Source organism: Crotalus tigris, unplaced genomic scaffold, assembly GCF_016545835.1.
Source record: "Crotalus tigris isolate CLP2741 ecotype Arizona unplaced genomic scaffold, ASM1654583v1 scf7180000018807.1825209, whole genome shotgun sequence".
NCBI classification, from domain to species: domain Eukaryota; kingdom Metazoa; phylum Chordata; class Lepidosauria; order Squamata; family Viperidae; genus Crotalus; species Crotalus tigris.
The window spans coordinates 1,417,740-1,430,075 of NW_024097206.1; the positions used below are offsets into that span (position 1 = coordinate 1,417,740).

The 12,336-nt window shown below is 39.4% G+C and overlaps 1 protein-coding gene across 3 annotated transcripts in view; it reads left to right on the top strand.

Annotated features, from left to right (window-relative positions):
- The window catches only part of CDH20 (cadherin 20), a 188,345-nt gene that overhangs the window by 147,308 nt on the left and 28,701 nt on the right, over window positions 1-12,336 (top strand). For all 3 annotated transcript variants that reach the window (XM_039356241.1, XM_039356244.1, XM_039356242.1), the window contains exons 4-5: window positions 9,550-9,844; window positions 10,914-11,033. In XM_039356241.1, the coding sequence (XP_039212175.1) occupies window positions 9,550-9,844; window positions 10,914-11,033 (415 nt within the window). The remainder of the gene's footprint in view (window positions 1-9,549; window positions 9,845-10,913; window positions 11,034-12,336) is intronic.

Below are 12,336 nucleotides of genomic sequence, written 5' to 3' on the forward strand. Positions count from 1 at the left end.
CAGGCCCCTGTACCCAGGTGGGAGGAGACACAAACCCCTTGGTCAAGGGTACATTTAGATTATGTTGGGCCCTTTCAGGGGCAATTCTTCCTTATCCTGGTGGATAGTCATTCCAAGTGGCTAGAGGTTGTACCTGTCTCCTCCACTACTACTGCTAGGACCATCCAGGTGTTGAGAGGAATCTTTGTTACCCATGGGTTCCCTGATGTCCTCATCTCTAACAATGGCCCCCAATTTACTTCTTTTGAGTTCCAGGCGTTCTTACAGGCCAACTTGATCCAGCACGCAACGTCAGCTCCTTTCCACCCTTCCACTAACAGGCAAGCCGAACGGATGGTACGCACCACCAAAGATGCACTCAAAAGAATCACGCATGGTAGCTGGCATCACAGGTTAGCAGATTTTCTTCTTGCACACTGCACCACACCATGCACGGCCACTGGAAAGAGCCTGGCTGAACTCCGCTGGGATCGCTGCCTCATCACAAAGTTGGACAGACTGCACCCAGGCCGCGTGGCTTCACAGGTGTCACAGCCACAGGCACCTCGGAGACTTCAGGAGGGCGATCCAGTCTGGGCAAGGAACTATAATCCCGGACATCTCTGGGTCACTGCTGTTGTCTGCAAGATCTCGGGGCTGCTATCATACGAAGTGGCTTTGGGAGATGGCCATGTACTTCGGCGCCATATTGACCAACTGTGCTGGCAGTTGTCCACCGACGTTTCTACTCCTGGCTCTGCTCTCGGAGGGGAGGGGGACCAGGAACAAGCTCACACTTCAGGTCAAAATCCTGGGAATCAGTCTTACAGTGCCAGGTTGCTGTTCATGTTCCAGTGGATGAGCAAGGGCATCCTCAAAGTTCAGCTATTGTTCCAAACAGGGAGTTACCATGGGAGGCAGCCTGCACATCTGCAAGTGCTCCAAACATGAATTCTCCTGAGAGGGGGTTTGCCATAGAGGCGGCTCCTGACTCTGGCACCCCAGCCACATATACGGGGGACTGGAACTTTGGGGCACTGCTGCAATGCAGGCCATGTCCGAGGCTGGTCACAGGCTCAAGGGACAATGTTCCCAAGAGCAGTCTATGGTGGAATGGGAGAACTCCACTCCACCATTGGGTTTGGGGATTTCCTCCCCTCCAAGGGAACCTGGCTGGACTTCAGAGGATCCAGCCAGTCAGCTGAGGAGTGGGGCATCTGACATCTGAAGACATCAAAGTCCTGATCTATTGAGCCTACCAGACGGGCCGGTAGGCCAGACACCATTAAGTAGAAGTCCTGGTCTGCCTAGTCGGGCAGGTGAGCTGACAGACCAAGCACCCTCCCTGACCTTGCATAGGTCGCAAAGGGTAAGGCCCCTCCCAAGCATCTGGGAGACTATGTGAGGTTTCTGTCATCACAGAGGAACCTTGCTAGTCTGTAACAGGATGATGTTGACCAACACCTGGTATAGCGTAATATATACCAATTATGATTTTGGAGAGCGTTTTGTTAAGTTAACTTCATTATTTTATAACAGTATTCTGCCTGGGTGCTGGGCAGAGAAATTCCACATTTTCCGGCTTGGGAACAAATGTAATTGTGTGTATAGTTGTGTGTTTCATCTGTGGGGCCTGATGTTGTGTCCTGGACCTGCTGAAGCAAGTCAGCAGGCCCAGAAATGTTGTAAATGGTCCTGGGCAACTTAAAAGCTGCCCGGGACCAGACTGATTGGTGCCAGTCTTGCACGTAGGCGCAAGGCGCAAAAAAAGGGGATTTGTGATTGGATGTTTTGAGAAACTATAAAAGGCCTGCGAGCCTGTTGGGTTGTTGAGTGATACAGTGGAAAGAATAAAGAAGAACTTGGTTAACAACTTGTGTGTGTCGCTTCAATGCCGTGAACCCCAATACTTAAAAAGCATATCAGTACTTAGTGGAAAAAGATAGAAAAAAACAAAGGACGGGGTATAGGAAACCTTCTGACAGAGCTAAAAACGCTTTCCTATTTGTCATAATATATTGGAGTAAATTTCAGTATTATCATAAAGATTCTTTTTAAGAAAAGGGCTGTGGGATAATATCAGCAATCAGCAGTCCTTTCAGATGCTTGATATCCTATAATTTTGTATAATGGCATGGGGGCTCTCCAAAACATTTTGAAAAAGTATTCTCATGAAATCACCAAACCTTATACAATTTAAGCTTCCTCATCCTGAAACAAACACTTGTTTTGATCGTGACTGTTGAGATTGGGACAATTCTGTTTTGGTGATAGGGTTCCACAAATGCCATCTATTATAGCTGATAAACCACTGGTCATGCTTTGCAGATGATCTCCAAATTGAAGGCCTATATGTTATTTGCATATAACAGATGTAACCATTTGTTGAAAAAGAAGAGATACAATTCTAGGTTCTATCTTTTTAGTTCAAAGGTTGCAAATCATCACAAGAGCTGTCTGAGGATTAATTCATTAGCCTGAGGGCCACGGTGCTGAAGATTTTTCATACATTCATCAAAGAGTCACTAGTGAATTAAAAATGAAGAGTATTACAGAAGGCCATTTGATGTATTTATTTTTTAAATTCTACTGTGAATCACCTCTATATATTTCTTTCATTCATTCATTCATTTCTTTCTTTCTTTTCTTTCTTTCTTGCATTTCTTTTTGGACATTTATCTTACAACATTTTTCATTAATCAGGATAGCCTTGAACCTGATCATCTGAAACCTGGTAGATTTATCCCCTCAGAAGAGTCAACTGTGCTTGAACATTATTTTCAATTCTGCCAAGAAATAAAATGTTATTGGCAAATCTCTCTGAAGAAAAACAAAAAGCATGTTTTGTCTTCAATTTCGCATGTGTTGCAATTCATGAGAGGCTATAATTCTGCAAATTTAGTTCACTTTTAGAGTACTTTTAATGGAATGTGGGCTGAAAAATTATTAAATAGATGCAGTATCGCACAGGAGAAAACAAAAGCAGTTGCCAGTTGTAGTCTTTTTAGTCAAAATTAATGGAAAGCACAGCAATTTTAGAGGGTTGAATCAAGTTAAGATTTGAGTCTAAGCCCTGCCTATTATATTCATCATTCATTTAAATTATCCTTAGCAATACAAAAACATATGGGGTTTTAAAATATTTTTTCTCAATCACAGCTATATTCAGAGTTCCCTGAACATAGACTTACACTGTTTCTGAAAATGTCTGCTATAATCTGGGATTTTAAATGCTCATAGTAATCAGGTTGAGAGACTTCAGCATCAAGCTGATCCCATTGTCAGCTCAGGTAATTTAGGCATTTTCCTAAGCCAGCACAGAGCAGCAGGTAGAAGTGGGCTATAGGCTAAGCCAGGGGTCTGCAACCTTGATAACTTGAAGACTTGTGGACTTCAGTTCCCAGAATTCCTCAGCCAGACCCTTAGTCTGGGGGCAAAAAAGGAAAGAGACCGTATATGTCTTTTCTTGAAAGAAAGCTGCTCTCCACTCTGGCTGGCTAGTAACAGAATTGCCCAGATGTTCATTCTGTATATTTTCATTTTCCTTTAATCATGGGTGTACAATCAGAGGCAGCCTGGGAGTCCATAGCATCAGGGCAACCATAACCATAGATTATTAAAATCCTGACTTCACAGAAATAGTCACACATTAGACTTGCTTTTGTACCAGGGTAGTGACTGTGATATCTGGAGTTGGGGGGGGGGTTAACTATTAATCCTTTGTCATGGTCAGATCACTGTCTATCAATTTTGAAGTCCTCTATAGTCTTTCCTCACTGCAAAAAGCAGTTTCAGAGAGAATCTGGGGATATTCTTAAGGCTGTGATGCAAGGTTCTCTTGAGGCCATATAGCCATTGCCTGGAATGAAGGCACAATGATGATCAGAGATTGGATTGCGCCTGAATGGCACAATCCTCACCCCTTGGTTCTCTGAGGAACAATGAGAGATAAAATGACAAAAGAGAACCTTAGAGCAGTGATGGCGAACCTTTTAGAGACTGAGTGCCCAAACTGCAACCCAAAACCCACTTATGTATCGTCAGGAACTGGGTAGGTGTGGCCCATTGGCTGGGTGTGGCTGCGGTGGTAATGGCAGACTGATGGAACTAAAAAGTTCAATCAATCAATTCCAATTTTGCAAGATTTTTTTTCCTGCAAGAAGTTGAAATTGACTGATTGAATCTTTTTTTTTTTTTTTTGCACATGGCGGCGGAGACCTAAAGTGAAAAGGTTTTATAAAACCCAGCTGAAGGCCTAGGACTGGGGCGATGGCGCACGTGTCCACAGAGACGGCTCTGAGTGCCGCCTCTGGCATAGGTTCGCCACCACTGCCTTAGAGCATTGGAAGGAGAGGATATGATATAATATGATTAGATAAATAACTAATCTGTCGTTTCTGATTATTATGATCTCTACACATGCTCAGCCCTTGTGTGTTTTAAGCAAATTAGCAAGTCTTTACATCAGAGTTCCTTCTATATTAATAGCATATCTATTATTCTGCTAACAGCTCCAAGAATTAGATTCTACACATTTTTCTACTGGATGTGGTCTTTCTTTTGATATGGTCTGTCTGTTAACAGCTCTGTATGGATTATACAAGGAGTCTTCAGACTTGGCTCTTTTATGACTTGTGGACTTCAACTCCCAGAATTCCTCAGCCAGCATGCCTAAAAGGGGATATTTATATTCTTTCTCTATCCTTTTTAAATAAAGTATGATTTTATCTATCTTTGTGACATTAGTCAAGTGTCTCAACAGTAAAGGCCCAGGAGATAGCCAAACAGTATTTCCTTTTAGACTTTTCACCGGCTTTTGCTTATAGCCTAAGCAAAAGGGGACATCTTGTTCACATGCAATAATTATTTACCAATATAGCTTTATAGACATTCTGGGCAGTGAACAATTTAATATATAATATCAACATAAATAATATAGCAATAGCAACTACTGCTACCTTTCATGGTTCACCAAATAACTGATAGCTAAAAGATCACTCTTGAGAAGGTATATTAATTGGTCCATCCCCCATTTATTTTACAAAGAGCAAGGACCTTCAACAAGCCTTTTCTAGAAGTCTGTGGCAGATAAGCAGATTCTGTTCTGAGAAGACTCTGTTCAGAGATGTTGAACTGATAACTATTAACATGAAAGAATTGGCCTCATTGGGAAACATGTACCATACTTTCCGGCGTATAAGACAACTTTCTAAAGCGTTGAAATTGGCACCGAAGTCAGGGGTCATCTTATACACTGAGTCATCTTATACGCCAGAAATTATGGTAGTTTCCGGCGTATAAGATGACTTTCTAGGCATGCAACTCAGCACCAAAGTCGGGGGTCGTCTTATATGCCGGGCCACCTTATATGCCAGAAATTACGGTAGTTCTAGAAAAAGGAAAAAAATATCTGCATTCCCATTTAGTCTTTCCATGTGCTGCATCTTTAGCTGTTTCTTCACTCACCCCATTCCACAGAAACATTTATACAGTAACCAAAATATCTTTGTTTTTTTAATGGTGTTTGGTTTTAAAAGTATTTTATGGAGTTCAGATTTTTTTTTTTCAGGATAGAGTTTGGCAGATGCATAGTGGAACAGTCAAGATGCATGTTTCAAATTTTGATTGGGAGCCACCCAGAGCTTATTATAAGATGGCTGACTATATAAATATTTTATGTATTTGGAACATTTGGAACCCAAATGTTCCAAAAAAATTCACTCAAATGAGAAGCAGGAAGGGTGGAGAAGAGGGGGAGGTAGCTTTTTCTTTTTAGTTTATTTTGCAGCATTATAGTGCTTTAGTGCAGAGTTCCCCTACATTTCTGGCTTTGCAGACTGGCAGGAAGGAGAGGGGATGGCTTCACGCAAGCAGCCAGCAGGTGTGCAAAATGCAGCTTCATTTGTGAGAGCGGGCATGCGTGCCTGCCGTTCATGTAAATGGAGTGTGCACGCTTGCCCGCTGCTTGCTAAAGTGGGGATGCATGCACATGCTCACCTTCCGCTTCCACAGCCCTGTTCCAAATGGCTCATGGCCCAGTATTGGACCATGGTTCAGGAATTGGGGACCCCTGCTTTAATGCATAATTTGTATCAAAAATTATAATGGCATGTTACAATGTGCTGTGTTTTTGTCTAACATCATCCCTGCCCTAAGGTTTTCATTTCCCTATTCATGAATAAGGATCAGGGACCATTTATGTGGAGCGAGGTTTTTTCGCAGATCAGAGGGGGCGTCATTTTGTGTGCCACTTGCATCCTGCGGATGGGGCTTTGCTTGTTTGTGCAGCCCGGTTGCTGGTCTGCTGCGGCCCGATACTGGTCCATGGACCGGGAATTGGGGACCCCTAACTTAGGGGGCTGCATTTGTATTTATTTATACTTATCAAATAGGTTTCTTTAAAAAAAACTAGAATTATATGCAAGTGAAAGCCAGAATTTGTAATATCCAACTAATGGTATAATATGAGGTTATTGCGGCCAAGACAATTTAATATGCAAATGCCTCTTCCTTTGGGGACCTTGAGATTCAGTCACATCACTAGACAGCTTCTAATTTCAATAAAAAGGAACAGAGTTTATTCCATGTTTTTCAACTTTTTTTTGAATCAATACATTTAAACTCTGGAAAGGGAAATAAAATGCCTATTAAGTCTTCAGTTGCTAATTATGGTTCCACAAGCTTTTTAATCAAGCTACAAATTATGTATGTTTAATATTTATTTAACTAATAAATATTAATAAATATTTTCCAAGGAAACAGTGGGCATGTTATTAATTGAATTGTTCTTGTTTTCGTAAAAGATAATGGTACTTTATTTTGCTGATCTATGTTTTTGCCTCCCAGATTATCAAAGGTTACTTGAACTAATTAATTACTGTGCAATGTGTTAATTCATTAACTGCCTTTAACACTTTATCATGTATTATCATCTGTAGCAGTGTGCAAGTGCATAAAGATGTCCCAAAAATTGTATTTACCTTATCTTGTTTTTTTTAATAACGTCTGCATTATAACTTTATCATTTCTTCTTAGCTTAACTATATTCTGTGAAATAAATTCACTGCCACATTGTTATTTTTGTACTTTAGATTTAATTTTGATAACTAGGAAATACTGATTAGGAGTGGAATATTACAATACAAAGAAGCAATTGCTTTGGATGAAGTATGTAGACTGCATAGTAGCTTTGTTTTTTTAATGATTTATTTCATGTGTATATTTTTATGATTCACTAGGTAATTGCAGTTTGGAGTTATACGGAAAGGGAAAAGGAAAGAACAGTAACATGGGAAATTTTAGTGCTTTTTCCTAACTCCAGTGCTTTGTTTTTCCCTCACCATCAAGGCCATTGTAAATCAAGAACTGTATTCTTTTCCAAAACCAAGCTATGATGGCTCCCACATCACCCTTTGCCTGTCTTTTCCTTGAGACAGACTTCAAAGCTTCTTCTATATGGTATTTAGATGCTTCAAGAGAAGTGATAACCAGTAATTAGATAACAGTCTTTCTGAGTCATGTCATATTGCTGAAATATTTCCATTAAGAAGCTTCCCTACCTTCCCATTGTGCTATTCCCTTAGTGTCAAGAAAAGACAATTTGATATTTCTAAGCATTTTTACCTTCCTATATTTAAAACCTGTATTACTTTACTGTAATTAAGATTAGGTATGTGTGTGAGGGGCATGGGGATATGTGCATTTACTTTTTTAACCTCTGTTTATTCTCGTATATTTTACTGTTCTTTCAAAATAATTTTTGTGTTGTGTTCATGTACTCCCTGGAAATATTTATATGTACAGTATGTTATCAGATGGATCCAGCTTATCTGTCAGCTCTTCCAAATTAATAGCTATCATAATCAGCCCATTCTTTATTTGCAGTGAAAATGATGTGCAAATAACTTGAATCTATTTTATCTATTAAATACAATTTAAATAAATTAGATAAAATAAATGCAGAGAGCTATAACTAGAGACAGAGACAGAGACAGAGATAGAGATAGAGATAGAGATAGAGATATAATAGGAAAGGATATGCATTCATAAATTTTACTATGTCCCTTACTGAATGGTCTTCAGGTTCTGGAAAAAAATAATGCAAAGAAGCAATTGCTTTGGATGGAATTTAGCCAGCATCACTCTTTTAGAACTGTGTGTGTGTGTGTGTGTGTGTGTGTGTGTGTGTGTGTGTGTGTGTGTGTGTTAGACTTCCAGGGGATCTGGAAGCCTTTTGCTTCTTTTCTATGGGATCTCTGTTAGTGATAATTAAGTCATCCATTCAAAATGGTAGGCCTCTTTTTTCACCTCTTTTACAGTATTTTTCCTAAATACTGTATATTGCTGTCCTCTGTGGGAATTAGTAACAGCCATTCATTTAATGTGTTCCCTGTTCTGAGTGTCCCCCATCACACCTTGTTCCGTAGAATCATGCCAGCTCTTATTTATAGCTCACCCCTTCAGTTACATTTCATAGTTATGCTACCGCAAACTTGCTCAGCCTGACAGCTTCAGTGTGCTTTTGGACAGCAATTGCAATCATTCATAGCAACTATATTTGCAGAGGATGATGGAAGATTGCCAGATGGCAGAGGGCTTTGGCTACCATTAAGGGACATGACATTTTCAGCATCACATAAGAAGGCACCTAGTCGTCCAAAAAGCTTGCAGGCTAAAGTTTATACAAAAACTTCACAGTTCGGAGGAGATATGGCACGAGAGTAATGCAATAAGCAAAACCTGTAATGTATATTTTTGATATTATTTATTTGGTAAGGAGAAGCACAAATTATTTTTTTTAATCTCACAGCCAATAAGAGTTGGTAACTTTTTCCTGCCTCGATTGCTCATGAACAGCAGTTGATTTTAGTTATTTGGACTTTTGAATTTCTAAATTATTTGTACTTTTTCAGTCAGTTCCTTATCAGGACAAGTCTATGAAAATTATTTTTTAATTTATTCTCCATTCTGTACTCAAACACTGAAAATAATCGTAAATCTGAACACTTAATCTTTGCTATGAATGTCTCTTCTTTCTCCCTCTTCTACTAATTCTGACATATTAATCCAGAGAACCTGAATATACATCCCATTCTGAGCGAATTTAGTTCTCCAGTTATAAAATATTATTTACAATATGTCAGTTTGTATCATTAAGAATCAGTGGAATGTGGAACAGGAAACAGTTTGTCAACTAAAGCAAATGCCATAAAGCTGTTTCTGTTGTTGTTGTTGATGATGATGATGATGATATAATAACAACAACAACAAAAGGCAGCTTTACTTGTAACAGCTTACATCCAGCAAAGATATCTTTAACACCATAAATCAACGATATCTGCCTATCACAGGTCCTTTGGAAGGACTAGATAGGTGGGTAAAAATGCCAACTCTAGTCTAAACATCTAGCTAATTGTGCGACCAATCATAATAATAACGATGGCCAAAATTATAATATTGAAGCTTGCTGGTCCTTTTCTACCATATGATTACAACGATCCCAAGGCAGAATTAAATAACTGTTCATGAATTAGTACTATGCAACTAATTTTATTTCATTACTTTTTGTAGCTCCATTCTGATATGGACAGAGGAGATGGATCAATCAAATATATTCTTTCGGGAGAAGGAGCAGGAATTGTTTTTACTATTGATGACACCACTGGAGATATCCATGCCATTCAGAGACTAGATCGAGAAGAAAGGTCTCAGTATACCTTAAGGGCTCAAGCCTTGGACAGACGAACAGGCAGACCGATGGAACCAGAATCTGAATTTATCATCAAAATCCAAGATATCAATGATAATGAACCCAAATTCCTAGATGGACCATATATTGCTTCAGTTCCTGAAATGTCACCAGTGGGTAAGGAAAGCTTAAAGAGCTTAATATGTGTTAAATCATACTTGATTAAATATTTGCTCTGTTCCATCTCTTCTACAAAAACAATTGGGTTGGTTTGTTTGTCTCATTTCTCAGCTTTCATTTAAGAGCTTGAGATATCACACATAATATTTCCTGTTCTTATTTTTCCCAACCACAGGTTGGATCCAATGAACTTTTGCAGATCTCCCCATATCTAGTCCAACACCTTAGACACAACACAACCATGCAGAAGAAAGAATAAAAATTAGATGTACAATCTAGAGCATAATTTCAGGCAAAATCAAAGCACAAGCAGGGTAGAAGAATGACAGTTGTAAAGACTGGCCTTTGTGGAACAAATCGAGTTTTTGTGAATGATCTGCTGAAACTTTCCTGCCAGGATGACTGGCTGGATACTTTGAGGAAAAGATCGTATTGTGTAGCATTAAGTTCAAATCATCTCTAGAAATAAGAGCTCTGTATCTTCATTAGGAAAATTATATTACTCTATGAATATAGTCAATGGCCTCTTCATTTTCATTGCACTTTGCATTAGTTGAGATATATTTTTCATCAGCTGACAATACAGGAACCCTAACGGAGCCCCAAGTGACTGTGATGCTAATAGTTCACTGTTTTGCCTCTAGGATTAGAAATAGTGTGGAAATACAAGATGGTTGTAAAAACATTTCTGAAGGTGTCCTCCAGTTTTTCCTTTTTAATTATTTAAATTTAAAACAAAAGAAATAAAAATCCACATAACTCTTAACAGAGCACCCACACCTTATATCAGGGGTCTTCAAACTTGGCTCTTTTATGACTTGTGGATTTCAACTCACAGAATTCTCCAGCCAGCCCTGCCTTATATGTTGTTTCACTACAGATTAATTTCTGATGAGTAATAAATTTATGCCTGTCACTCACATTACTGTTAATGATTCAGAAGAGCAGCATTCTTAAGAATCAGAAAGAGCTCTTCTCAAGAGAAAGGTTGCAATTCATTGGTCCTTGTTAGAGCTCCGTGTCCTCTCTCCCCAAATCTAACAAGGTTCTTCACTGTTTTTATCAGGCACCTCTGTTATCCAAGTGACAGCAACAGATGCTGATGATCCTACTTACGGGAACAGTGCCAGAGTCGTCTACAGCGTTCTCCAAGGACAGCCATATTTCTCTGTGGATTCCAGAACAGGTAATTTCATCCAAAATCATCCCCAAATATGGCCTCTCCCCTTAGCTGTCATGGCGTACTCAGCTTCGGCTTCATCATCAAAATCCAAATGGTCATTAACCATGTGGTCCATCATATTTCACTAAAGCACCAAGCTCTAAAGTATTGAGCGCACCGATACAAAATAACATGACTTGTTAGGGATCAAGGGCAAATGGATACAGAATTATTAACTTGAGTAAATGCTGTATCAAACTTTAATAGAATTACTGTAAAATATGTGAGGAAATCAAGGTTAAAAGAAACACACAAAAAATGGGATTGCTATAGAAATACAATTTTCCCACTACAAGTAATAGCTTACTATGTCTTCCAAGGTGGGTGGAGAGAGAGGTAGGTGACAGGCAAAGATCTGATCATATGGATGGAACAGCAGTTTAATACCACTGTTACCAGTACACTAAAATCTAAAAGCAGAATTTTTAAAAAAAGAACTCATATCTTGGTCACTTCCAGGCTATAATTACTGTAATGCAGTCTCTACATGAGGCTGCCCTTCAAGAGCTTTCAGAAGCAGCAGCTGGTACAGAAGGCAAGTCGCACAAGTGGTTAATTTCATGATAAGTCCACATAATGCAGGGGTCTTTAAACTTGGCCCTTTTATGACTTGTGGACTTCAAGTCCCAGAATTCCTCAGCCAGCGTGCCTGGCTGAGGAATTCTGGGAGTTGAAGTCCACAAGTCATAAAAGGGCCAAGTTTGAAGACCCCTGACATAATGCCTCTGTTTCTCAAGCTGCACTTGCTTCCAGATGTGATTCAGTTGGTTGTCACCTGTAAAGCCCTCCATGACATTAGGGCAGGATGCTCTTGATCATTTCTGGTCATCTCACCAAAACTTCACGATTGGTATAGTTCAAGTCCCTTCCATCAAGAACTACCATCTTGTGGAACATACCATCTTGTGCTTTCTCTGTTGCAGCACCTGCCCTGTGGAACAGCATTGTCTTCCATCTCTCAAGAGATCAGTCTGGCCTTGATATTTCTGTAGGCCATTAAAACCTGTTTCCTCATGCCTGGAGCTGAAAGATTAAACCAGGCCTATTGGTAGATTTTCTGTTTAATCTGTATGAATTAATAGTTTTAGGACCGGGCATATGTTATGTTAGTTATTGTTGTTGTTGTCGTCATCACAGGTTTCTATTTTTGTTGTTGGATTTAATCCTCTGTTTGCCATCTAACTTCAGTGATGTAAAATGGGCAGCTACATAAATTCTTAAATAAAATAAAAAATAAAAGTATTGGTGAATCTATAAACCTGCATTT